Source organism: Hylobates moloch, unplaced genomic scaffold (genome assembly GCF_009828535.3).
Source record: "Hylobates moloch isolate HMO894 unplaced genomic scaffold, HMol_V3 SCAFFOLD_35, whole genome shotgun sequence".
Lineage (NCBI taxonomy): Eukaryota > Metazoa > Chordata > Mammalia > Primates > Hylobatidae > Hylobates > Hylobates moloch.
The window spans coordinates 2,950,941-2,977,741 of record NW_026652310.1 but is presented as its reverse complement, the minus strand read 5'-3'; the positions used below and the strand labels follow the sequence as shown (position 1 = coordinate 2,977,741).

Sequence of the window (26,801 nt, the reverse complement as noted above, 5' to 3'; positions counted from 1 at the left end):
TGTAGTTCATAGAATAAGTCTAAAACAGGTTTTATCATGTTCCCCAGAATACAAGTTGTTGGAAATATTTAGAGTTTTCTTTTAAAAGGTTGTGTTCATCAGTATTTATTTTCAATAGTTTAATTTTCAACAATTTGTTTTTTCTGTTTATTTTACTATGAGCGTCTCCTTAAAAGATCAGGAATTTTTTTAATGCAATACCCAATTTGTAAAGCCAACGTTAGATTATAGAACTTAGTTATGAGGACATACTGATCAACTGCCAAAAATGGTCACATTAAAAGGGACTGCAGTTGCAGTCTAAGACAGGAAACTGTTGCATGGCATTTTGGTACAAAACTCACTACAGGCCCTGGGAGCCTTGAAGGGAAAAACCCCAGATTAGTCATTTTCAGCTGACTTGAATTTCAATCAAATAATACAAAAAACAAATGCAGAACTTTTGCAGAAATCTTATAAATTCCATTAGTAAATAATACCTTCTTTTAAATTACGAAATAGTTCATCAAACAAATGTAGGCAATAATATAAGGAACATTGGTGTGCCTACCAACCAGATTTGTCAAAACTTAACCTTATATCATAATTGCTTTTCATCCCATTTGTTTCCTTTTCTCCCCAGAGGCAACCATCATCCTAAAGGGAGTATTTATGATCTCCATAAGTATTTTTACACTTTAATTACATGTGTATATGTCAATAAACATTTTATAGTATTGTTTTGGATGCTTTAAAATTTTATATGAATACCATTATACTCTACACATCCCTTTGCAACATATTTTTTTCCTATTCAACATTTTGTAGAAGTTATATCTCCAAGAAGCTCTCCTTCCTTTATTCTCACAGCCATATGTTATTCCAACACATATGCAACAACTTATTCATATACTCTCTGTGATTGAAAGACATTATGTTATTATTATTCATTGCTTTAATCAATAATGCTGAAATAACTGTCTCTTTGTGCAAAAATGAGAGATATTTCATAGGGTAGTGCTTCTGAGTCTAATGTGCTTAGAAGTCACCTGGGCATATCTTTAAAACACAGATGTTGATTCAACAGGTTGGAGGTAGGGTTTGAGCGTCTGAATTTCTAACAAGCTCTCAGATGACACTGATAGTCCGTGGACCAACTAGTTAAGTGGCAAAGCACTGAGTATGTCCCTAGGAGTTGACTTTGTAGATGTCCCAAAATTTCTTTGTGAAGCAGTTGTATTCATTTTCCATAGCTGTTATTAGAAATTATCTCAAAATTAGTGGCCTAAAATAACACAAATTTATTATCTTACATTTCTATAGTTCAGAAGTCTGACGTAAGTCTCCCTAAGTTAAAATCAATGTGTGCCCAGGGCTGGGTTCCTTCCTGGAGGCTCTAGGAGAGAATTTGTTTCCTTGGCTTAACAGTGATATGCTTCGGCTCCCTGTCCCCACCTAAATCTCATCTTGAATTGTAATCCTCACGTGTCAAGGGAGTGATCTGGTGGGAGGAGGTTGGATCACAAGGGTGGTTTTATCCATGCTGTTTTCATGATAGTGAGGGGGTTCTCATGAGATCTGATGGTTTAAAAGTGGCAGTTTCTGCTGTACTCTCCCTCACTCCTGCTGCCATGTAAGATGTGCCTTGTTTCCCCTTTGCTTTCCGCGAGGATTTTAAGTTTCCTGAGGCCTCCTCAGCCATGTGGAACTGAGTCAATTAAACCTCTTTTCCTCATAAATTACCCAGTCTCAGGTAGTATCTTTATAGCAGTGTGAAAACAGACTGATACATCCAGCTTTTAGAGGCTGCCTGCATTTCTTGGTTTGTGGCCCCTTTCTCCATCTTCACAGCCAACAACATGGCATCTCTCTGATCCCTGTTCCTTCATCTCTTCTCTCCCCTTGATTCTCTCTTCTGCTTCCCTTTTCCACTTTTAAGGACCCTTGTGATTGTGTTGGGTTTAACTGAATAATCTAGGATTATCTCCCTATCTTATTTAGCAACCTTAGTTCTATCTGAAATGAACATTACATAACATGTTCATAGGTTCTGGGGATTAGAACATGGACATCTTTGGGGGACCATTATTCTGCCTACCACCAGGATTATGACAATCTACTCCTACCAGCAGCATGAGTGTTTCTGTTGGTCCACATCCTTGCCAACATTTGGTTATGACAGACATTGGTGTTTGCTAATCTGATGGGATGTATCTAATATTTTTGCTTTAATTTTCATTTCCCAATTACTTGTTATATATTATATATAACAAATTCTATATATACATATATATATAATTGTTTTTGAGATGGAGTCTCACACTGTTGTCTGGGCTGGAGTGCAGTGGTGTGATCTTGGCTCACTGCAACCTCCGCTTCATGGGTTCAAGTGATTCTCCTGCCTCAGCCTCCCAAATAGCTGGGATTACAGGTGCCTGCCAACACGCCCAGCTGTTTTTTTTGTATTTTTAGTAGAGATGGGGTTTCACTATGTTGTCCAGGCTGGTCCCAAACTCCTGACCTTGTGATCTGCCCACCTTGGCCTCTCAAAGTGCTGGGATTACAGGTGTGAGCCACCACACTCAGCCCTTTTCATATATTTATAGGTGATTTCCTCACTTGTGATTTGGCCATTCACATTCTTTGCCTATATTCTATTAGGATGTTGGCATTTTTTCTTATTAATTTTTGGAAGTTCCTTAATCATTCTGAGCTACTGAATGAATTTTTGATTTATTGATTTAAAATTATATTCTTAATATAGTCAACTGTTTTCATTTTTTTACTTTATGGTTTAGGTTTTGTTAGAAATCTTTCTGTATTCCAGGTTCATAAAAATATTCTCCTATATTTTCTCTTAAAGGCATTATGGTTTTGTTTTCTTGTAGTTGTCTTTAATCCGTCTGGAATTGACTTTGGTACATATGAGGAAGAAGTTTAATTATATATTTTTCTTTGTATGCAAATAATTTTTTCTATTGAGTAGTCAATTGTTACTCTTCTGATTTGCCACACCTCTTTCATATATTAGGTTTTCCATATGTGTCTGGGTCTATTTCTAGGCATTTATGCATCTCTTCATCAAGTCTACATTTTCTTAATTACAATAATTTTATAATAAATCATTATATCCCATAGGGCCTACTTCCTGACCTCCTACTTCTTCAAGCTCTTCTTGGCTACTCTATACAAATTTTAGTATCAGTCTGTCAACATCCTTGAAAAACCAGACTGGGACTTTTTTTTCATATTGAACATATTGACTAATTTGGCATAACTGACATATTTGTAAAACTGAGTCTTCTCATTTAAGAAGATAATTTATCTTTCCATCTATGTAGATCTTTTTATGTTTTTAAATAAGGTGTTATAATTAGCTGTGTCTTATGTTAAATTGTTGCTTAGGTATCCCATAGCTATTTTTGCTACTGTAAATGAAAACTTTATTTTGAAAGGCATTTTCAATTTATCTGCTGGTATTAATAAAGCAATAGATTTTTATATGTTGATCTTATATCCAACAAAATTTGCTCAGCTCTTATTAATAATGTCTTTTGAGTCTTGGATTTTTCTGTATGTAGATGATCCACTCATGATAAATGATAACAACTTCATTTCTTTCCATCCTAATCCTTATGCTTCTTCTCCTTATGTCCTTATGTCCTACTTTACGGGCAGGGACTTCCAATACACACTTTGATGAATAGAGTCACTGTCCACAGGTATCCTTGTGTTAATCCTGTTTTTCAAAAGTATGTTTCCAAGGATTTACAATTACATATGTATCTGTTTCTGTAGGTTTTGGTATTTATGTTTTTTCAGTTTAAGTAAGTTCCTGTCTGCTTTCTAGTTTGATTATTTTGAGTGCTGAATTTTATCAAACATTTTTCTCATCTGTTGATATGATGATTCTTCCCCTTTAAACTGTTAATGTAATAAATTAACAGCTATTCTAATATTTAATCAATCTTGCAGTCTTGGAATAAACTCAACTTGCTTATGATATATTTTTATGCACATTGCTGTGCATAATGTGTATTTTTATGCATATTGCTGTGTTTGGCTACTACTTTATTTAGAGCTGTTGCATCAACATTCTTAATGAGACAGGTTGCAGTTTTCCTTTCTTGTATTTTCCTTTTCTCTTTTTGGTATCATACTTAGTAGACATGTAAAATGAATTTAGCACATTCCTGAACACTATTCTCAGAAGCAGTTTGTATAGAACGGGGATTATGTGTTCCTTGAATGTTTGGTAGAATTTGTCCATCAAACCATCTGGGCAGTACTCTATATATTTCATTATATCAAACTTTAAGTTATGTAGTTTAAGTTTCTGTATCCTTTGGCAGGCTTTTTTTTGGCATTTGAATGATCAGTTATGATATAGGTGAACTTATCAGCTTTGTTAAAATCTCCCTCCATGATTATGGATTTGCCCATTTCTCCTTATAATTCTGTCAACCTTTGGTTTATATTTTTTGAAACTATACTACTAGATAATTCAGAGATATCTTGCTGTTAAAGTATTTCTTTGTATCATAATTTAACTATCCTGTTTTGCCTAAGTCTATTTTTTACTGATATTACTATTGCTATGCTAGCTTTTTTGAATCATACTTGCTTGGTGTGTTCTCTTCCTCCCCTCCAATTTAAAGCTTTTAACTTTTAACATTTCTACTTTGTTTTATGTGTAGCTTTTGTAAGTGATGTATAGCTGGATTTTTAAAGTATTTCTTCTCTCTCTCTCTCCTTTTCTTTTTTTCAGGGTCTCATTCTGTCACCCAGGCTGGAATGCAGTGGTGTGATCATAGCTTACTGCAGCCTCCACCTCCCAGGCTCAAGTGATCCTCCTGCCTCAGCCTCCTGAGTAGCTGAGACTACAGATGCACATCACCACACCAGGCTAATTTTTAAATTTTTTGTGCAGATGAGGGGCTTGCTACGTTGATCAGGCTGGTCTCAAACTCCTGGCCTCAAGTGATCCTCCTACTTTGGCCTCCCAAAGTACTGGGATTCTGAATGTGAGCCCAGACTAAAATATTTCTGTATGACAAATAGAAATATTTGTCTCTTAACTGGAAAATGTGTTTCATTAACATTTATGGTAATTATTGGTATATTTTGATTTAATTTTAGCAAATAATATTGTACTTTTAACTTATCCTTCTTTGTGCTTTTCTTTCCTCCTTCATTGATTTTTTTTTTTAATAGATCAAGTCTTTCTTTAAAAATTCCCCCTGCTCCTTCTATTTGGATGCCTATGTCCGTTTGGTAGTTGTCCTTAAAATTATAACAAACATTTTTGAGCAAAGCAAAATTAATTAATTTCTTTATCATCCTCCTGAACAATGAAATGATTTTAGAATCCTATTACTGAACATAAAAGCAGCACATTTTAGATTATTTCCTTATATCTGTCTTCCAGTTCATTAATATTCTTTTCAGCTTTGCCTAATTTGCCACTTAATCCATGCCTTGAGCTTTTAAAATTTTCAATTAACTTTTTTTAATTCTAGAAGTTATATTTGGTTCTTTAAAAAAAAATGACCTAGCCTTTTTCTTTTTGACAATGTCTTATTCTTTTCTCATATTTTCAATTCCTCCTTTTAGAGCTTCAATAGTTTTAAACATATTTATTTTCTAGTTTTTGGCTGATATCTCAACTAAATGAAGTTCTTGGGGAGAGGTGTCTAATCCTTTTTGGTTTCTGCTGATTCTAATTTATAGTGATTTGCTTCCTCATATGTTCAAATATCATTGTGAATTCTTTTTTTTTTTCACAGTGGCAGATAGTATATATTTGAATTCCAAACATATCTGAGGGCAGGCCCAAATTCACAAACTCAGAGGGACCTTGTAGAGTTCAAAGAGAGACATGATTGCTTCCTACCTCTTTGTGCTAGGGCAGAGTGAGATTGTACCTACTGAAATACAGTAGGTAACCCTCTGAGGGTCCTGGCTTTCATGAGGGTCTCCCTTCTAACTCTCCACCTTTGGCCTAAGCTTTGCTTCCACATGGTCATCAACATTTGGTGGTTATAGAACTAATAACCCCTATCTCACTTCACTCCTATTCCAGAGGGGCCATAGCATCAGCTCATGGGATTGTTGTTTTTGCTTTCCTCTCTGTCTTTTGCCCCTGGATTTTCCCCTTACTTTAATGGGAGCTCATCTGTACCTTTTAAGTTTTTATTAATATCATGTGAACACAGACGTGTATATATTGTTAGAAGCAGAAATCTCTAAGTTTACTTTTAAAACATGATCCTTGCCTCGAAATCTTGTAGAATAATATAATGTCCACATAATACCAAGTTATGAAAAGAAACATACCTAAATAACTAAATAAGTATATTCCTTTTTTCCCCCATTTTAGGTTTACCCAGTTGTACTGTGTTGTTTGTCTTAGGCCAGGTGAGGTGGCTCACGCCTGTAATCCTAGCACTTTGGGAGGTGAAGGCGGGTAGATCACCTGAGGTCAGGAGTTTGAGACCAGCCTGGCTAACATGGTGAAACGCCGTCTGTACTAAAAAAAAAAAATTAACTGGGCATGGTGGCGGGTGTCTGTAATTCCGGCTACTCGGGAAGCTGAGGCAGGAGAATCGCTTGAACCCAGGAGGCGGAGGTTGCAGTGAGCCGAGATCACACCATTGAACTCCAGACTGGGTAACAAGAGCGAAATTCAGTCTCAAAAAAAAAATTGTCTATAAAAGAATAGGTGCAACTCCAGAAGTATTAAAGACAAGATAGCTCAGATTGGACTTGACTTTCAGAGCCATAACAATTATTAATATGTTGGTTTACCTTGGAATCAGACCACTTTCAGTTTCAACCTATAAAACAGTGTACAAAGGAAACATGGAAAGTTTTCTATATATAAAGGGTTGTGAAATAATAACAGCTCACAGAAAATGCTGAAATGATGATTTGCTTCAGCACCCTCTGAAATTTCTCCTCTACCACCCCTCCTTCAGCCCCATTGCTATCAATTCAAATTACAACAGCTAATTCTCAGGAGAACAGTAGAAGCCCAGTTTCTCTCCTCTTTCCCCTCTGACCCTCCTCCAATTAATCTGACTGCAGTGTAAACCTTTGCGGTTTAATATTGTGCAACTTCCACATTTCCCTTGCCCTCCCACCCAGCCCCCTCCCCAACCAAATTCAGGGGAACTCCCGTTACCGCAGTGCCACCAGCATTACTCATTCATCCCCATTCAGGCTTTCCCCAGCATTTATTAAGGGCTCTCTGCTCCAGCCTCTCACTCTCACTCTCCTCCGCTCAAACTCAGCTCACTTGAGAGTCTCCTCCCGCCAGCTGTGGAAAGAACTTTGCGTCTCTCCAGCAATGCATCTCCTTGCGATTCTGTTTTGTGCTCTCTGGTCTGCAGTGTTGGCCGAGAACTCGGATGATTATGATCTCATGTATGTGAATTTGGACAACGAAATAGACAATGGACTCCATCCCACTGAGGACCGTAAGTTCACTTTAACTGTTTCTCTGCTAATCCTAACTACATATCCACCTCTTGGTCTAAATAACAAACATATACTTTGTAGCCAGTGAGACGAGTTAAAAATTTATAGTTTGTTATGCAAAAGTGAGAAGCACTTGAATAAAGACGGAGGTTTCAAAGTTATTTCTGTAACGTACATAATGGGTTGAATCATATAAAATCGTCAATATTTGACTGTTTTGAGTTACATAACCGGCGATTTCATAGGGTACAACTTAATCTATACCTGAATGAATGATTTCTGTCGTTTCTGAGACATTTACATGCTGTTTTTCGAAGGTGTCCTTAAAGGCAAGGGGGATGCCAGGGACGGGCTGCAACTTGGCACTACCGAGGGAGGTCAGCTTTTACAAAGCACATCCAAGGCAGGCCTGGGCGGGCTGGTAACGTGTATGTATCCCGTACTCTAGCCACGCCGTGCGACTGCCGTCAGGAGCACTCGGAATGGGACAAGCTCTTCATCATGCTGGAGAACTCGCAGATGAGAGAGGGCATGCTGCTGCAAGCCACGGACGACGTTCTGCGGGGCGAGCTGCAGAGGCTGCGGGAGGAGCTGGGCCGGCTAGCGGAAAGCCTGGCGAGGCCGTGCGCGCCGGGGGCTCCCGCGGAGGCCAGGCTGACCAGTGCTCTGGACGAGCTGCTACAAGCGACCCGCGACGCGGGCCGCAGGCTGGCGCGCCTGGAGAGCGCGGAGGCGCAGCGCCCAGAGGAGGCGGGGCGCGCCCTGGCCGCGGTGCTAGAGGAGCTGCGGCAGACGCGAGCCGACCTGCACGCGGTGCAGGGCTGGGCTGCCCGGAGCTGGCTGCCGGCAGGTAAGGAGGCAAGCGGGGCCGGGACTTCCCACTGAGGCTTTGTTCCGGGAGCGCGCGTAACGGCAAGCTAAGCCAGGCAACATTCTAGGGGAAGCTTTCATGGGAAGCGGGCGCGTGCGCGCGCGCGCGCGCGCGCACACACACACACACACACACACACACACACACACACACACACACACGTATTTCTGCATGCGCGGTCACAGACCTCAGGCACACCATACAAGGCGGGAAAATTGGCTTTAAAAAAGTATTCCTCAGTCCTAAGGAGCCCTAAAGAGAGTTGTGGAGGTAACCATCACAGTCTTGAAATAGACGTCTGTCTAGGGCCCCTGACACCCGATCCGACTAGGCGCTGCAGGAGTCCACTGGCCCGTTATAACCGTGACCCCTCTTGCCGTCCAGCTTCCCTCCGTTAGGGATTTCCACGTCTTCTAATTTTATCCTGCCTCTGTCTTTAGAGGAGCTCTGGTTTCCCGCACTATTTCAGGGCCCAGGCTAACGTTTAGGGATGTTTTCCAGCCCCTCAGCCGGCCCCTCCTCTCCGCCCACCCATTCTCAGAAAGAAACTTGAGGCTGAAGCTGATCTCCCCAAGGGTCAGCGGAATTCTCCAGGGGTCCCCCTACCCCGGGGTTTGTGGAATTAGCGCGACAGGGGAGGTCGGAGGGTGTGCGGTTTGTGATTCAGCGTGGAACTCTCAGGTGTAGGAGCCAATCCGTGTAGGCGATCCCAGCTCCACCCCAGGGATTCAGAGAATTGGGGCCAAACAGGAGAGACTGTTCAAACCACAGGCAACTTCTCAAAGTCCCATATGACACTCCATGAATCTCCAAACAGACATGGGTTCCCAAAATAATACATTCTAAAGATGGTTAAAAGAAAGAAATAGAAGACTCGGAGCCAATCAATACCCCTTTGTATGCCAAAACTTCTAAGAAACGGTGGTGTGACAATCATTTTGGATTGTATTAGAAAATCAGTGTCCTAGGTAAGAAAATATAACTTGCACTTTTCCTGAGAATCCTTCCCTATATTTCCAAGAAAACAACTTTTGCTGGATGGGGAGGGGGAAGAAGCATGTTTCATTTAAAGTTACAGAATTTTATGTAATGAGAGCATGTTTCATTTAAAGTTACAGAAACCATATCATATTTCCTAAATATTTGAGGGGTGCTTGTCAGTAAATACTAAATAGGGCTTCAGAGGAGAAAAAGCATAAAATCAAATGTACAGTAGATTCTCAATGTGACAGGAGAGAAATTAGAATTCTGCAGCCATTTTAATGGATGAAATGGCTTGTGTTTCGCAAACCACGTAAAGTCATTGTACATATAATGCACCTGAAAAACTGAAGAATTACTCTATTTTTTATCTTCATCTTTGCATATTAGTTAGAGCAGAAGAGAGATGTATTTCTGAATTCTAAGATGTTAATCCTTATTACATCCAATAATACTTTTGCCCATATGTTTTGATTTATCTTTTCTTGGTCTCCAGCCAGCTTGGCTCCTAATCATTCTGCTGTTAGCCTCCTAAGAACCTGGTTTTAATTTTGTTTGGTCTTTGATAATCAGAAAAACCTATTAGTTAAAAGCCATTTCATAAGAGAGTTTCTGACATTTTAAAGAGGTATTAAGAGCCTCGTTTTTGGGTATCGCTGGTCCCCAAAAGAAGATCACCAAAAATAACCAACATGCGGTTCCAGTCCATGAACTTACATAGCCAGCGTAGCCTAGAGGGAAGCTGAGTCTCTGAGATGCAATCCAGGAGTGCTTTGGAATGCAATCCTGACTGCCTGGGCTTAAAGAGGAAATCACTTAATTAGATTGCAGTAGGCACCCTCTTGAACACTACTTTTTTTTTTCTTTGAGACGGAATCTCGCTCTGTCGCCCAGGCTGGAGTGCAGTGGCGCGATCTCGGCTCACTGCAAGCTCCGCCTCCTGGGTTCACGCCATTCTCCTGCCTCAGCCTCCTGAGTAGCTGGGACTACAGGTGCTCGCCACCTCACCCGGCTAATTTTTTGTATTTTTAGTAGAGACGGGGTTTCACCATGTTAGCCAGGATGGTCTTGATCTCCTGACCTCGTGATCCGCCCGCCTTGGCCTCCCAAAGTGCTGGGATTACAGGCGTGATTGAACACTACTTTACTGAAACTTTATAGAGACTATATCAAATGCCCATGGATATGGTGATTTTTTTCAGTGATTTTTTGCAATGATTTTTATTTGATTTTAGTTAACACAGCTAGAAAAAAGATGTACCTAGCAATTTCATTTGAAAAAAGAATCCCTGCCTCATTAAAAACTAATTTTAAAAAATCTTCAAAAGTTCAAATTATTTAGTGAAAAGTATCAAAGCATGACAGAGCCAGTTTTGTGTTTTAGTATTGTAGTTACTTTTATATGATTATCTGAATGTCAATATTTTATTTGACTATCCCTAATACTAAAGGATAAGGTCCATATTTGTTTAATGTTTTCAGGATAGAGCCTACCCCTGAGCCACTTGTAGGAATCTGACATAGTTTACCACACTTTTACATGGGTGTTTGGTTTCTGCAAGTTCTGTCTCTTTACCAGTTATTCTGGAACCATTCTGGGAGTTTGCTTTTCAAAGCTGTCTTATGGCAAATCTTCTTTAGGTTGTTATACCTGCCCTAATTTAGGTGTTTTTTAAAAAACACCTACATACACACACGCACATATATATACACACACATTTATATACATATGTATATGTATGTATATGTATGGTAATTTTGTTTTGCACATATATATGTATATAGATGCAGAGCTCACCTATTCTTTCCCAGGGACAGGTAAAAGGTTTTCGTTTCAGCATCTCCAGCTTCCCAAATGGCTAAGTCGACTTGAGATGGACAATGGTGGAAACTTACTGAGCTTTCCACCTCAAATTTGAAAGTCCCCCTCCCAAGTGCTCTTTAGCAGAAACATGTTCTCCAACCAGGCCCCTTGAAAGAATGTACTTCTCTTAAAGATTTTCAATTACTGCTTAAATAGTAATTATAAGCATGTGGACAAAGTAGAATTTTTAAACATATTTTTGTTCTATTCAGCTCTTGAGTGCTACATACTTGCTGCTTACAGACTTGCAGAATATTAGGAGCAGAATGGAAGAGGATTTTTTAGATAACACTAAAGCCTAGAGGAAATTATGGGGCTCATCCAAAGTTGCATGGCTCATTAGTAGTAACACCATCTGGATTCTAGCCCTCCTAGAGAAATCTAGGGGTTCTATTAATAAGAGGCACGGTAGTGTGCTGATTAAGGGTGTGGCCTCTGGGATCAGACTGCAAAAATTCAAACTCTAGTTTTACTACTTATCAGCTATGTAAACATAGATAAGTTACTTTTACCTAAGTTTTCTCATCTGTAAAACAGGAATGTAAAAGACTATCTTTTATGGTTGGCATGAGGATTAAAATGACATACAAAGTGATTAGAACAGTATCTGATACATAGTGAATGCCCAATAAGCTTAGTCATCATTATTACACATTGTTGCCTTTCAAAGGTAGTTTTCTAAAAACTCTGCAAAGTTTACAAATATCTGAGAACATTTGGTGTATTAAAATGTATTCTGCAGGCCAGGTGTGGTGGCTCATGCCTGTAATCCCAGCATTTTGGGAGGCTGAGGCAGGCGGATCATGAGGTCAGGAGTTCGAGACCAATCTGGCCAATATGATGAAACCCCGTGTCTAAAAATAATACAATAATTAGCTGGGCGCAGTGGTGTGCACCTGTAGTCCCAGCTACTCCGGAAGCTGAGGCAGGAGAATCGCTTGAACCTGGGAAGCGAAGGTTGCAGTGAGTCGAGATTGCGCTACTGCAATCCAGCCTGGGTGACAGAGTGAGACTCTGTCTCAAAAAAAAAAAAAAAAAAAAAAAGTATTCTGCAATAACATCACTATCCTAGAATTTTGCTGAAAAATGCATGTTGGTAAAGGCTAAACGGAGTGAACTAGGTCTACTGAATTTCATAGGCTTATTATTTTAGGAACTTGTTGGTGGCAAAAAGAGAGAACAAGGTTGGGTTCTGAATTCTTGGAAATTATAGAATTATTGTCTGAAGTTAACTGATAGTGATTCAACTTTTTTTTTTTTTTAAAAGCAGTAACAAGGAAAATATGCAAATTGGAAGGGGAGGTAGTTATGGCTTTTATTATTTTGTGGGTTTGGACTAGTTGGCTCTCCTATTTGCATACTTTCTCTTCATTTAGATGCTTCATTGGATAAGACAATTGGCTTTCCTTTTTCTCATTTTCTTTGCTCTGCAGAGATTACAGTGGAAGCTTCTTAAGTCATAATGTATGGTTTCATATAGCTTTCAATTGTAATCATTAAAATGCTTATGTTAAAATAACTAATGCCAGAATAATTCTGAATGAATTTATATTTTCTTTAATATTCTTCTTCTTTTCTTGCTACTCTAGGTTGTGAAACAGCTATTTTATTCCCAATGCGTTCCAAGAAGATTTTTGGAAGTGTGCATCCAGTGAGACCAATGAGGCTTGAGTCTTTTAGTGCCTGCATTTGGGTCAAAGCCACAGATGTATTAAACAAAACCATCCTGTTTTCCTATGGCACAAAGAGGAATCCATATGAAATCCAGCTGTATCTCAGCTACCAGTCCATAGTGTTTGTGGTGGGTGGAGAGGAGAACAAACTGGTTGCTGAAGCCATGGTTTCCCTGGGAAGGTGGACCCACCTGTGCAGCACCTGGAATTCAGAGAATGGGCTCACATCCTTGTGGGTAAATGGTGAACTGGCAGCTACCACTGTTGAGATGGCCACAGGTCACATTGTTCCTGAGGGAGGAATCCTGCAGATTGGCCAAGAAAAGAATGGCTGCTGTGTGGGTGGTGGCTTTGATGAAACATTAGCCTTCTCTGGGAGACTCACAGGCTTCAATATCTGGGACAGTGTTCTTAGCAATGAAGAGATAAGAGAGACCGGAGGAGCAGAGTCTTGTCACATCCGGGGGAATATTGTTGGGTGGGGAGTCACAGAGATCCAGCCACATGGAGGAGCTCAGTATGTTTCATAAATGTTGTGAAACTCCACTTGAAGCCAAAGAAAGAAACTCACACTTAAAATACATGCCAGTTGGGAAGGTCTGAAAACTCAATGCATAATAGGAACACTTGAGACTAATGAAGGAGAGAGTTGAGATCAATCTTTATTTGTACTGGCAAAATACTGAATAAACAGTTGAAGGAAAGACATTGGAAAAAGCTTTTGAGGATAATGTTACTAGACTTTATGCCATGGTGCTTTCAGTTTAATGCTGTGTCTCTGTCAGATAAACTCTCAAATAATTAAAAAGGACTGTATTGTTGAACAGAGGGACAATTGTTTTACTTTTCTTTGGTTAATTTTGTTTTGGCTAGAGATGAATTTTACATTGGAAGAATAACAAAATAAGATTTGTTGTCCATTGTTCATTGTTATTGGTATGTACCTTATTACAAAAAAAATGATGAAAACATATTTATATTACAAGGTGACTTAACAACTATAAATGTAGTTTGTGTGTTATAATCGAATGTCACTTTTTTGAGAAGATAGTCATATAAGTTATATTGCAAAAAGGATTTGTATTAATTTTATTAAGACTATTTTTGTAAAGCTCTACTGTAAATAAAATATTTTATAAAACTAGCTCACGTCATTTAATTATAAATTTAAGAGATGTTTTGGAGCAAACTCATACTTTTCTCTTTTCATGTAAAGTAGGCAATTAGTTTTCAGATACTATTATGTAAACAGCATAGTTAATATAGTTAGGAATGAACAACTATAGACTTGTTTTAAGTTTGGCTTCCTACAAATCATAAGCAAGAAATATTATCTCTGCCAAGTCAATTCATCTCTGTGGGTTTTAGTTTTCTCAGCTAAGAAATCAAGGAATTGATGAAATAAGAATCTCTAGGACTCTTCCCATTTGACAATTCTAGGAGCTTATATAACTTTCTGTACTGTATAACATAAAAACAAACACCAAACATGAATCATCACAGTTCCCCAGATACACATGATGCTGCAAGACATGGCTTAGGAATGTTATTTGGGAGACCTAAGAATCTGGAAAAGAACTCCTGCCCTGAAAGCACACCCATTCTCTTACTTACTCAGGAGGAAGAGGTCAAGCCCCTTCACACTGTGGATGGGGAGGTAACTTTCCCCACCACACTAGTATTCTCCTGTAGATTCTATGTGAGGGCTGATAGAAGGGCCTCACAAAGCTGCTTTTGAAATGTGGTGGACCCACAGTGATGATATGTCCTCCGAAAGATAGGGCATGGACAACCACAGGATGTTTCCTCTTCATGAGGTTTGGAGAATAACACCAGGAGTAATTTTGTAACTAACTAGCTAGGTGTCAGATAAGTTACATAACTCCTCTGGATCTTCTCAGTAAAAGGAGATGATTGGACTCAGTGCCTTTCAGCAATAAAATTCCATGAATCTAATAATTTTTGAGTATGTTCATCATATAAGTATAGCTTCATTCCACTTGTGAAACCCACAAACGAGGCTAAGCCTCTAAGAAAATCACTTGTAGTTAGGGGCTGATAGGCCAGTCTCAGACTCTTGGAGGTCACATAATTCAAGGCTGTAGACACACTGGGCACATGCAAAGTCCCTGTCTAGCCATTGTCTATATGACTTGAACTCCCAGCTGGAAGAAGGAAAACTAGACCCAAAACTTAGGCAGAAAATTAGGCATGATTTAAATTCCTTTACATGCTGCAACACGAATTATACATGTTTAAGTGATGCCAGATGTTGCAGGCCAAGATAAATGCAAACTCATATGCTGACAGAATTTAATGTAAGAAAACTTTTAATTTTTTTAAGTAATTACATGTTTAGGACGAAGAACAAACAAATAGAAGAAAATAAAATAATTCTTGGGTTAAAAAAGTAGAAATTTCATCTGCTAGAGCAGTAAGTCTAGCTAGGAGTTCTAAGAACTTCTAATTTTCCCAGATATTCATTCTCTTTCTCTAAATGATAGAATCCTAGCTTTAGTGGAACATGTGACCACTCAGAGTAAATTCTATATTTTTCAACATTACTTGCAGCTTGATGCAGCCATATAACTATGTTCTGACCAATGCTGAAATATTATATGTGGTTCTTTTCCTCCTTCTGTCTGATTGGAATATGGTAATGGGCTGGAATTTCAGCAACCATCTTAGACCATGAGACTCCATGTAACAATACAGAAGAAGCACGGGTTTCTGATCATTGTGAAGCCATCTAGCCAGCCCTGAGCTGTCTGCCCATGGACTTCTTTTACGTGAGAGAAAAATATACTTTTGTCATGTTTAATCTTTCAGTTGGTTGATCACTCGATCTAATTTTGATCCAGTAATTTTTATTTTAATTTTAAAAACTACAGCCAGCCAGGGTAGCTCACGCCTGTAATCTCAGCACTTTGGAAGTCCGAGCCAGGCAGATCACGAGGTCAGGAGATCGAGACCATCCTGGCCAACATGGTAAAACCCCGTCTCTACTAAAAATACAAAAAATGAGCCAGGCATGGTGGTACGCACCTGTAGTCCCAGCTACTCGGGGGGCTGAGGTAGGAGAATCACTTGAACCTGGGAGGTGGAGGTTGCAGTGAGCCCAGATCGCGCCACTGCACTCCAGCCTGGCAACAGAGCGAGACTCTGTCTCAAAATAAATAATTACATAAATTAGCTGGGTGTAGTGGCACGCGCCTGTAATCCCAGCTACTCAGGAGGGTGAGGCAGGAGAATCTCTTGAACCCGGGAGGCGGAGATTGCAGTGAGCCAAGATCGCACCACTGCACTGCAGCCTGGCAACAGAGTGAGACTCCATCTCAAAAAACAAAACAAAACACACACACACACACACACACACACACAAAACAACTATGCACTTTATTCTCTCGAAAACACCCATAACCTAAACTTGGAAAATACATTTTACAAATTCTCAGGAAGTTGGATATCTGACTTAAAAAAAAAACAACAACTAAGCAATAACATTTAATGAGTTTGAGAATATATAGGTGTTAGCAAAAGGAGGAAATAAGAAATGTGTAAAACTGAGATAAAATATCTAAAGAGAAGTATCAGCATGCTGGCTTATGTTAGCACATTGTCACACATTTTCATTCACCAAATACTTATTGAGACATCACCATATTACAGCATAGTAAAATAATTGTGCAAGATGACTCAAGCTATTAGGAGGAAAGATGTATGTGTAATAAATATATAATATATATGCATATAAATAATATTATTTGTGTGTGTAGAGTGAGCAACTGTCCTGGTTTGCCTAAGACTGTCCCACCTTTAGCACTGAAAGTTCCATGTCCTGGGAAGCCCTCAGTCCCAGGCAAACTGGAACAGTTTTTCACTCTAGTATGTATGTATATATCTCCAGTAGAGCTAATTTTTTGGCAGAGATAATATATGAGCTAAACGCAGTTGATATATTTTCCTTGTCTATTACAATATAAATGGGCTTATAAGTATTAACACCTTTAAAATATATCCAGAACATTTTACTACCAAGCATATAGTGTAGAATTGTAGAGCTTTCTATTTACAATTACTTGATTGACTTCACTTTAACAAAGAATTAGATTTGCAAACAAACAAGAAATTATAATTGATTTTTATTTCATTTCCTGTCAAATCTTAGATTAGAAATCTCTTCCCTGAGTTTTACTAAGGCCAAATGTTTCCAGCATTGTCGTTCAGCCACTTAAGAAATGTACTACTAAGGTTAAACTCTTGGTTAAAGTAATTGTATATGTTCATTGATGTATTCTTGGATTCAGTGAACATGAACATTCATATCGTTGATCCTTGCATCAAGTTTTATAAATCTGGAGTGTAGCACAAAAGTTTGCTGGGTTTGGGATCAGAAATCCAGTATTCAAATCCTGGCACCATCACCTAGTAACTTAATAACTACAAGAAATCAGGCTTGTCAAGTAATCTCTATGATTCTCAAATTAGTCAGGAAATCAGGGATAACAAGACTTGTCTACCTTGTTGAAAGATTAGTAAGCAGATAATTTTCAAAAAAGTGCTTTATAAACCATAAAGTTATATTGAAAATAAGATAGTTATCTTAAAAAATGTTTTTCCAAGTTGTTTTCAGTGGATTGAAACTAAATAAGCAAGCAAAAAAATACGAACAAATAAATGAATGTAAGGATTCTTTTCCATTGTGGGTAAGTCATTTTCAGAGTTCAGCACACAAATGCAGGCCTTGTTCTACTTCACAGCAGCATCTACTGGTGAAGTCAAGAAGGTGCAAACTCTGAGTTAGATCAGCTCCAAGATTTGGTTAACAATTTAGAAGTCTTTTACTGTTTTAAAACGTCTCTATTCCTTGATCCATATGTGCACTGTCTTTTTATAACTCTACATTTAATAGTTTTCTATGGGTATAAATATTCAGGTTGAATATTCTTAATAAGATTGCTTAGTAGCTTGTTTCCTAGAATATTTGATTAATAAATTCTTTCCCAACAACTTGTTTTATGGTGAACTTAAAAACCACTTCCTTTAAGAATAATTGTATCATGAATTTTTAATGGTTAAGCATTTCCCTAGAGATTATGAAACTCCATGAGTGGATATGGTTCTGCTTCCAATCTTTTTTTTTTTTTTTGAAATGGAGTCTCACTCTGTCTCCCAGGCTGGAGTGGAGTGGCATGATCTCGGCTCACTGCAACCTCTGCCTCCCAGGTTCAAGTGATTCTTCTGCCTCAGCCTCCTGAGTAGCTGGGATTACAGGCGTGTGCCACCACGCCTAGCTAATTTTTGTATTTTCAGTAGAGATGGGGTTTTATCATGTTGGCCAGGCTGGTCTTGAACTCCTGACAACAAGTGATCTGCCCATCTCAGCCTCCCAAAGTGCTGGAATTACAGGCATGAGCCACAGCACCCAGCCTGCCTACAGTCTTTTAATATAGACCTGGTACATAGCAGATACTCAATTGGTGATGACAAAAACAACCAGAACGATGATGATGTTGATGATTATAGAAATCATGGTAACCATTGATGAACTATGGGCCCAGAATTGTACAAAGCATAGATATTTTATCTATTTAAGTCTCATACATCCTATGTCATATATATTATAACTGTCATATTAAATGGGGGGGGACAATTTTCTATCTCCATTTTTCTGAGACTGCTCACCAAGCAGTGGTTTGAAATTTGTCTCACACAGAGAAAAAATGAGCTGAATTTATCATAATTAACTAGACAGTATTTTCCAGGTCATTGCCAGCAAGTAAAAAAGGATTTGGACTCTTGATGAGATGTTACGTTTTCTTCCAAAGACTTTCTACTTAAGTTTCCAATCATTTGAAGTCATTCTGTGACTTGTGCCAGAGGACCATGTAAAAGGCATATTGATGATGAGGCGTATTTCTTTATTATGATCACTGATTCAGAAATGCAGAAAAAGGAACATTACTACTTTTAGATTAAATAGCAATGGTGTTCATTGCATCATGGAGTTTCAAATCAAAATTTTAAAAGGGCTTCCCTATAAACTCTCAGATAATCCATTGCAGTTGTAGAGTCTTCAATAATATTTTCAGCTTCTTGAGTGAAAGATATGCTAACTTGTGATGCACTAAGCATTGGTTGTGCTTTTATTTATCAGTACTGAAAAGGCATTACAGACCATTTTCATAAGGCAAAGAACAAGTTTTGAGACATTCTGGAGCACTGGAAAACAACTTTCTTTTCTAAAAAGGTTCTGATGTTACAAAACATCACATTTTACCCCTGATATAATTTAAGCAGAAAACAAATTCATTGCCCAAGTGATATGGTTTGGCTCTGTGTCCCCACCTAAATCTCATCTTGAATTGTACTCCCATAATTCCCACATGTTGTGGGAGGGACCCAGTGGGAGATACTTGAATCATGAGAGTGGTTTCCCCCATACTATTCTCATGGTAGTAAATAAGTCTCATGAGATTTGATGGTTTTATAAGGGGTTTCAGCTTTCACTACCTCCTCATACTCTCTTGCCACCACCATGTTAAGAAGTGCCTTTCACGTTCCGCCATGATTGTGAGGCCTCCCTAGCCACGTGGAACTGTGAGTCCAATAAACGTCTTCCTTTTGGAAATTGCCCAGTCTCAGGTACATCTTTATCAGCAGCATGAAAATGGACTAATACACAAAGTGACATCCTTATCTTAATTTTTAATTCAAAGGGAAACATTAATATTTCCCTAATAAGTGTAATTTTAGTTTAGTTGTTCAGTATTAATAGATATCTTTTATCAGAATAAGGGTGTTCTCTTTTATTGCTTGTTTGCTGAGAGATTTTTTAAATTTTACTAAAGAAGAGACTTAGATTTGTTTTCTGTATTTAGGTCTTTATTCCATCTGCTATTAATTTATGCATGTTGTGATGTGGACAATTGTCTCAAAATCATTTATTGAATAGTCTGTCCTTCTCTATTGTCAATATTCCCCTAGCATATATACAGTTTCCATATATGCATGGATTTGTTTCTTGCCTCTCTGTTCTATTCCATGGGTTATTTACCTATCTTACACTAGTGCTACACTGTCTTGATTATTACGATTTTATAATATATTGATATATGGTAGGGAAATTACTGCCTCTTCCTCTCCCCCAACAACTCCCATCTTCTTCTCCTTCTGTGAAACTGTCTTGGCTATCTGTTTCACTTTATCTTGCAAATTTAAAAATCAGCTTGTCATCTCTCATGGAATCCTCTGTTGATATTTTATCGAAATTTCACTAAATTTATTGAAAATTTACATCTTTGCCACATCAAACTCTCCCATCTGTGAACATGGTATATTTCTCCATTTTCTTATTTAATTGCTTTCAATGCACTTTTATAATTTTATTCTAAAAAGCTACATTTTCCTGTAGGTATTGTATATTTTTCTACTTTAAATAATATTTTAATATTCTATTTTCAATTTATTATGACTAGTATGTAAGAAAAAAACTAGTTTCTCTAAATTGATCTCACTTCTAGCACTTTACTGAAATTTGTCTTATTTTGTGTTAAAATTGACTGGAGAGTATTTACTTTTTTTTTTTTTTTTTTTGAGACAGGGGCTTGTTCTGTCACCCAGGCTGGAGCACAGTGGCATCATTACAGCTTGCTGCAGCCTCAACCTACTGGGCTCAAGCTATTTTTCCCACTTCAGCCTCCAGAGTAGCTGAGACTACAGGTGCACACCACCAAGCCCAGATAAATTCTTTGATCTTTAGTCGGGATGAGGTCTTGCTACGTTCCCCAGGCTGGTCTTGAACTCCTGAGCTCAAGCGATCCTCTCACCTTGGCCTCCCAAAGTTCTGGGATTGCAGGTGCAAGCCACCACACCTAGCCAGAATATTTAAATATTCTATTATAGAAAATTATCACATTTTTCTAGAGATAATGATTGTTTTGACCCTTCCTTTCTGATTATTATAACTTTCATTTATTTTTCTTGTCTAGGCCAGGGATTCTAGTGCCACAGTAAATAGAAGTAGATATATTGGTATCCTCATCTCATTCCTGACTTTAAATGAATGCTTCTACTGTTTCACAATATATATATATAGTGAAATATACATACATATATTTATATATATAGTGCTCTGTCATTATATATCTGTGTATCTCCTCTAATCATGTTAAGAAAATTACTGGTTTGAATTTTGTTTTCATGAACAAACAGGTCCTGAATTTTATGAGATACTTTTTACTAATCACATGATGTTTTTCCTCTTTAGTCTTTTGCAATGTGGAATTATATCGAATATTAAGCCATCCTGCATTTGTGGGAGAAACTCAACTAGGTCATTACGCATTTATAAAGTGGGTTTAACAATAGTTTTTCCCTCATAAGATATTGAGAGAGAATTACATAGGTTAAAAGGCCAGTACCTGGTATATAGTAAGCACTCAGCAAACGTTAACTATTATTTACTTTAAGCACTGCTAGAGTCCTTTTGCTAAAATTTTTATTTATGATTTATGCATCTATGTTCATAATTAAGATGGGCCTGTATTTTTATTTCTCATACTGTCCTTGTCTGGTATTGATATCATGGTATTGATATCCTGGCTATACTAGCCCTGTAGAATAAGGTGGAGAATGTTTTTCTGTTTCAGTTATCTGGGAAAGTTTAAAAGAGATTGTAATGATCTGTTCTTTGCATATTTGTTATAATTTTCCTGTAAAACTAAATTGGTATGTTTTTTTATTTTTAATTTTTTTGTGTGTGAGTTGATTTTAAAATACTGACACAATTGTCTTATTTGGTATAGAGATATTCAAGTTTTCTATCCCCTTAACTTTTAAGTATGAATCAAGATAACATTCCAATTATACCTTTAATCCTTCCTCCAAGAAGTAATGAGAGGTGACAGCACGCTGGCAGTCCTCACAGCCCTCACTCAACTCTCGGCACCTCCTCTGCCTGGGCTCCCACTTCGGCGGCACTTGAGGAGCCCTTCAGCCCACTACGGCACTGTGGGAGACCCTTTCCCGGCTGGCCAAGGCGGCAGCCGGCTCCCTCAACTTGCAGGGAGGTGTGGAGGGAGAGGCGCGAGCGGGAACCTGGGCTGCGCGTGGCGCTTATGGGCCAGCTGGAGTTCCGGGTGGGCGTGGGCTTGGCAGGCCCTGCACTCGTCGGAGCAGCCGGCCAGCCCTGCCGGCCCCGGGCAATGAGAGACTTAGCACCCAGGCCAGCGGCTGCGGAGGGTGTACTGGGTCCCCCAGCAGTGCAAGCCCACCGGCGTGGCGCTCGATTTCTCACCGGACCTTAGCTGCCTTCCCGGGGGGGCAGTGCTCGGGACCTGCAGCCCGCCATGCCTGAGCCTCCCACCCCCTCCATGGGCTCCTGTGCTGCCCGAGCCTCCCCGACGAGCGCCACCCCCTGCTACACGGCGCCCAGTCCCATCGACCACCCAAGGGCTGAGGAGTGCGAGCCCACGGCGCGGGACTGGCAGGCAGCTCCACCTGCAGCCCTACTGCAGGATCCACTGGGTGAAGCCATTTGGGCTTTTGAGTCTGGTGGAGATGTGGAGAACCTTTATGTCTAGCTCAGGGATTGTAAATACACCAATCAGCACCCTGTGTCTAGCTCAGGGTCTATGAGTGCACCAATCGATACTCTGTCTGTCTGCTCTGGTAGGGTCTTGGAAAACCTTTATGTCTAGCTCAAGGATTGTAAATACACCAATCGGCACTCTGTATCTAGCTCAAGGTTTGTAAACACACCAATCAGTACCCTGTGTCTAGCTCGAGGTTTGTGAATGCACCAATTGACACTCTGTGTCTGGCTGCTCTGGTGGGGCCTTGGAGAACCTTTATGTCGACACTCTGTATCTAACTGATCTGATGGGCACCTGGGGAACCTTTATGTCTAGCTCAGGGATTGTAAAGGCACCAATCAGTGCCCTGTCAAAACAGACCACTGGGCTCTACCATTCAGCAGGATGTGGGTGGGGCCAGATAAGAGAATAAAAGCAGGCTGCCCCAGCCAGCAGTGGCAACCCGCTTGGGTTCCCTTCCACACTGTGGAAGCTTTGTTCTTTTGCTCTTTGCAATAAATCTTGCTACTGCTCACTCTTTGGGTCCACACTGCTTTTATGAGCTGTAACACTCACCGCGAAGGTCTGCAGCTTCACTCCTGAAGCCAGCGGGACCACGAGCCCACCGGGAGGAACGAACAACTCCAGACGCGCCACCTTAAGAGCTGTAACACTCACTGTGAAGGTCTGTAGCTTCACTCCTGAAGCCAGCGAGACCACGAGCCCACCAGGAGGAACGAGCAACTCCAGACGCGCCACCTTAAGAGCTGTAACACTCACTGCGAAGGTCTGCAGCTTCACTCCTGAGCCAGCGAGACCACGAACCCACCAGAAGGAAGAAACTCCGAACACATCTGAACATCAGAAGGAACAAACTCCGGACACGCCGCCTTTAAGAACTGTAACACTCACCGCGAGAGTCCGCGGCTTCATTCTTGAAGTCAGTGAGACCAAGAACCCACCAATTCCGGACACAGTAAGACCTTTTACAATTACCACTTACTGGGAGAATTTAGAGAATACAGAACAGACAAAATAACTCTAAACAATTTGAATAAAATAAATGTGTACTTAAACTTAATGCAAAAGTAAACATTACTTATATATAACCATTAATAATAAGAGGTAGCAAAAATTGGCTTAGAACTATTGAAATATTTGCCTTCAGGGATAAATACATAGCCCTTGGACAAAGTCTCTCAGGATTCACTCATAAGCATAAAAGAGCGTTTGGTTTGAAATCAGGCACAGGATGCAAATGGATGCATATAATACAATTGTTAAAAATATGATCAAGGAAATAATAGCAAAGAAGTCTAAGAGGCAAACACCCCTGCCACAGCACAAGAGTCTCCTGGCCCTATCTGGTCAACTTTTTAATCAGTGTTTTAAAATGTAGACGAGAGTGGCTCTGCTCATAAAATTTACGGGTGACAAGAACTTTGGAAGAGCTGCAGATACACTGAGATGAAAAACATCCAACAAGATCTTTGCATGCCAAAGCAATGGGGTGAATCTCATAAAAGAAAAGTGTAAAGAATTAAAAGTAAGTACTTGCATAAGACAAAAAGCCTGCTAAACACAGAGTATGGCAGAAATTGCTGAATATACTAAGATAATTTATATTTAAAAATTTGGAGATTTCAAATATAAGTCAAGAGAAATCAAAGATGTGATTGACAAAAAACTGAATTTGATTTTAGGTTACATTAAGGAAAATGCAGTATCAGTAGAGAGGATAAATCCATTTTAGTCCTCATAAGCAAGCAAATCAGAGCACATGCAGGGGAGGGCAGCCAAGCAGAGCAGGGGTCTGGGTACATCTTGCAAATGGTTGCAGAAACAAGTCATCATCTGCTGAGTGAGCAAACTGAGAGGGAAACTATGAATGTTATGCCTGAGGAGGAAAAGAGGAAAGTGCAAAGGGAAGGAGTGGTGAGATATGAAAGTTGGAGCTAGTTTTTGAAAGTTTGTCACGTGGAAGAGGAACGAGGGTTTATTTGGCCCAAGAAAAGAGCCTTAGTCAAAAGTGGGAGGCCACAAGGGGAGAACTTCTAATTCAACAAAAGGAAGAAACATCTAGTACTCAGTTTTGTCCAGAGATAAAGTGAGTTGTCACAGGAAACAGTGAGCGAGTTCCCTGGCAATAAAGGGATTCAAATATAGGAAGGCAAGTATGATTATCCTCATCACTACCTTAGCTGATATTTATTGAAAGCTGACTATGTTTTGGCATTATATCATGTCATTGTCTCAACATCTATATGTATATATGAGGAAACAGAGGCTGGGAAAATAAAAATACAACCAGTGTATTTGGTGGTGCTAAGATTACATTGTGAAAGTAGACTTTACAGTGAAGTGGTCAGGGTTTGAATCTTGCTTTTAACTTCTCTAAGCTTCAGCTTGCTCACTTACAAAATGATACAATGGACATTTGTGTTCTTTCATTACCCACTATCCATTCACCTATTGTTGGCAACAGTCCTGGGTTTCTTTGGGGGATCTACTCCTCCTCTACTCCCAATCTATGTGGCTTTGCTGCAGCCGACTCCCATTCCCTGCTTTGAGGGTGGCTCATGACCTAAGCCTGACCAACTGAAGTACAGTATCCCCTGGAAATAATGATGGATTGGTTCAGAAATGTTCATGTGGCCTGTGTCAGATCAAAGAGAAATAAAAAGGCTGGATGTGAACTTTCTTTTTCTTAATTGGTATTCATGATGATGTGAGCTGGAAGCTGTAGAGGCCTACACCAATCACAAAAGTAAAACCCATCCTGAGGAAGCAGAGCTGAGAATTGACTTTTGGGACACCACTGAGCCCTGAATCAACCATCTGGAAAGTCTGGTATACTCATGGACTTTGCAGGCATGTGTGCCAAGGAAGAGTTGTTGTTGCTCCTCTTTCTCCTCCTCTTACTTCTCCTTCTCTTCTTCCTCATCATCAAGTCATTTATATCTGTAGGTTTCTGTTGCCTAAAATACTACTAACTGGTAAAATGGGATAATAATAGGACTTCTTTTATGAGGTTCTTGTGGGCATTGAATGATATAATCGGTATAAATGGCTTAATACAATATCTGGCATCAGAAATGCATGCAGTAAATTTTAGCCATTGTAGCTATTATTAATGTTATTGTAATTATTATCATCATCATTGAATGGATGACCATTCAATGTATTTTATAGAAGTAGAAACATGGGAAAATAAGGATTAATGTACTGTAAGGCAAAGAAGATCTAAAGAGGAGAAAAACTATAAGTAGTGAAGAAAGAAACCCCATGATCACTCCTCAGGCTGTCTGGTAGGGGATGTAAGACAAAGAATTGCAGAGCAGAAAACTTACTAATCAGAGACAGCAAGATCCGTTCTGCTTTGCAACTTAAAGTTTGATGGGCTCATGTGAGTGATAATGGAGTTTTACAGTCACATCAGTCTTAAAACTCCAAACCCTGAAATATGTAGCCCCAACCTTTTACAGGTCAAATTACCATTCATTTTATGATAATTTTCATAGTGCCAGATCAAATAAACCAAATTATTTGTTTATTTCAAATGCTTGCAGTGAATTTAGAAAGTGTACTGTGTGTTTCAAAGATTTCATTGTCATCGAAAAAGCATTTTTTAAAAACCCAAATAGATGAACTAAGTTCTTTGCAGTAATAAAGGGCTAATTCATTTTTTTTCATAAATCTGTTATTTGCAAGTCTGACTATCATGGTTTTAAAATGTGTGGTGTGTATAAGTGTTTTAAATTCCTATAAAATTTGTTTCAAAAATGTAGCCAAGGTTTTGAAAAAAAAACATAATTGCTTTTCTGGGCTTTAAGCAAATTTAATATTACATATAAAGTGAAATTGGTGATTTAATCCTGTGGCCAAAGGAGATTGGAAATGAAAATACTGACTAGTATTATTAATGACAAGTCTTTAGAGGGAAGCACAGGTTGAGTGATAAATTTCCACTGTCAGCTGGAGTTCAGACATACCTGGCAGACCATTGGGGTGGCTGGTCAGAAGTCTTGCAATGGTACTAAGAACCCATCTTAGGAATGTCTGGTACAATGAGCTTAAGTTAGGAACAAAACTTTAGTTCTTGGAATGCAATAGGCATTTTGAGAATTAAAGTATTAATCTGTTGGTAACCCCAACTCTTGGGTGAATAGTTGAGCCCAAGGGAAGGAAAGACAGCTTTAGATAAGACAATAACCTATTTTATTTTAGTTTTTCAACTTTTAGAGTCAAGGGTACATGTGCAGGTTTCTTACAAGGCTATACTGCATGATGCTGCGGTTTGGAGTACAATTGAACCCATCACACAGGTAGTGAGCACAGTACCCAATAAGTAGTTTTTCCATCCTTGTCCCTCTCTTCCT

At 39.1% G+C, this 26,801-nt stretch overlaps 2 protein-coding genes across 2 annotated transcripts in view; one reads left to right on the top strand and one right to left on the bottom strand.

Moving 5' to 3' along the window:
• The window catches only part of LOC116463398 (ventricular zone-expressed PH domain-containing protein homolog 1-like), a 111,401-nt gene that overhangs the window by 37,981 nt on the left and 46,619 nt on the right, over positions 1-26,801 (bottom strand). The window lies entirely within an intron of this gene.
• Positions 7,294-13,882, top strand: LOC116463397 (pentraxin-related protein PTX3). The gene is made up of 3 exons (XM_032146485.2): positions 7,294-7,457; positions 7,907-8,308; positions 12,764-13,882. Exons 1-3 carry the CDS (start codon positions 7,328-7,330, stop codon positions 13,375-13,377), a joined length of 1,146 nt encoding a protein of 381 aa, XP_032002376.1. The 5' UTR covers positions 7,294-7,327; the 3' UTR covers positions 13,378-13,882.

Excerpts from the sequence above, each read along its gene's own strand:
- LOC116463397 (XM_032146485.2), top strand. The coding sequence starts at position 7,328 with ATGCATCTCCTTGCGATTCTGTTTTGTGCTCTCTGGTCTGCAGTGTTG. Across the intron at positions 7,458-7,906 it reads ACTCCATCCCACTGAGGACC|CCACGCCGTGCGACTGCCGT; the intron begins GTAAGTTCACTT and ends CCCGTACTCTAG. Across the intron at positions 8,309-12,763 it reads CCGGAGCTGGCTGCCGGCAG|GTTGTGAAACAGCTATTTTA; the intron begins GTAAGGAGGCAA and ends TTGCTACTCTAG.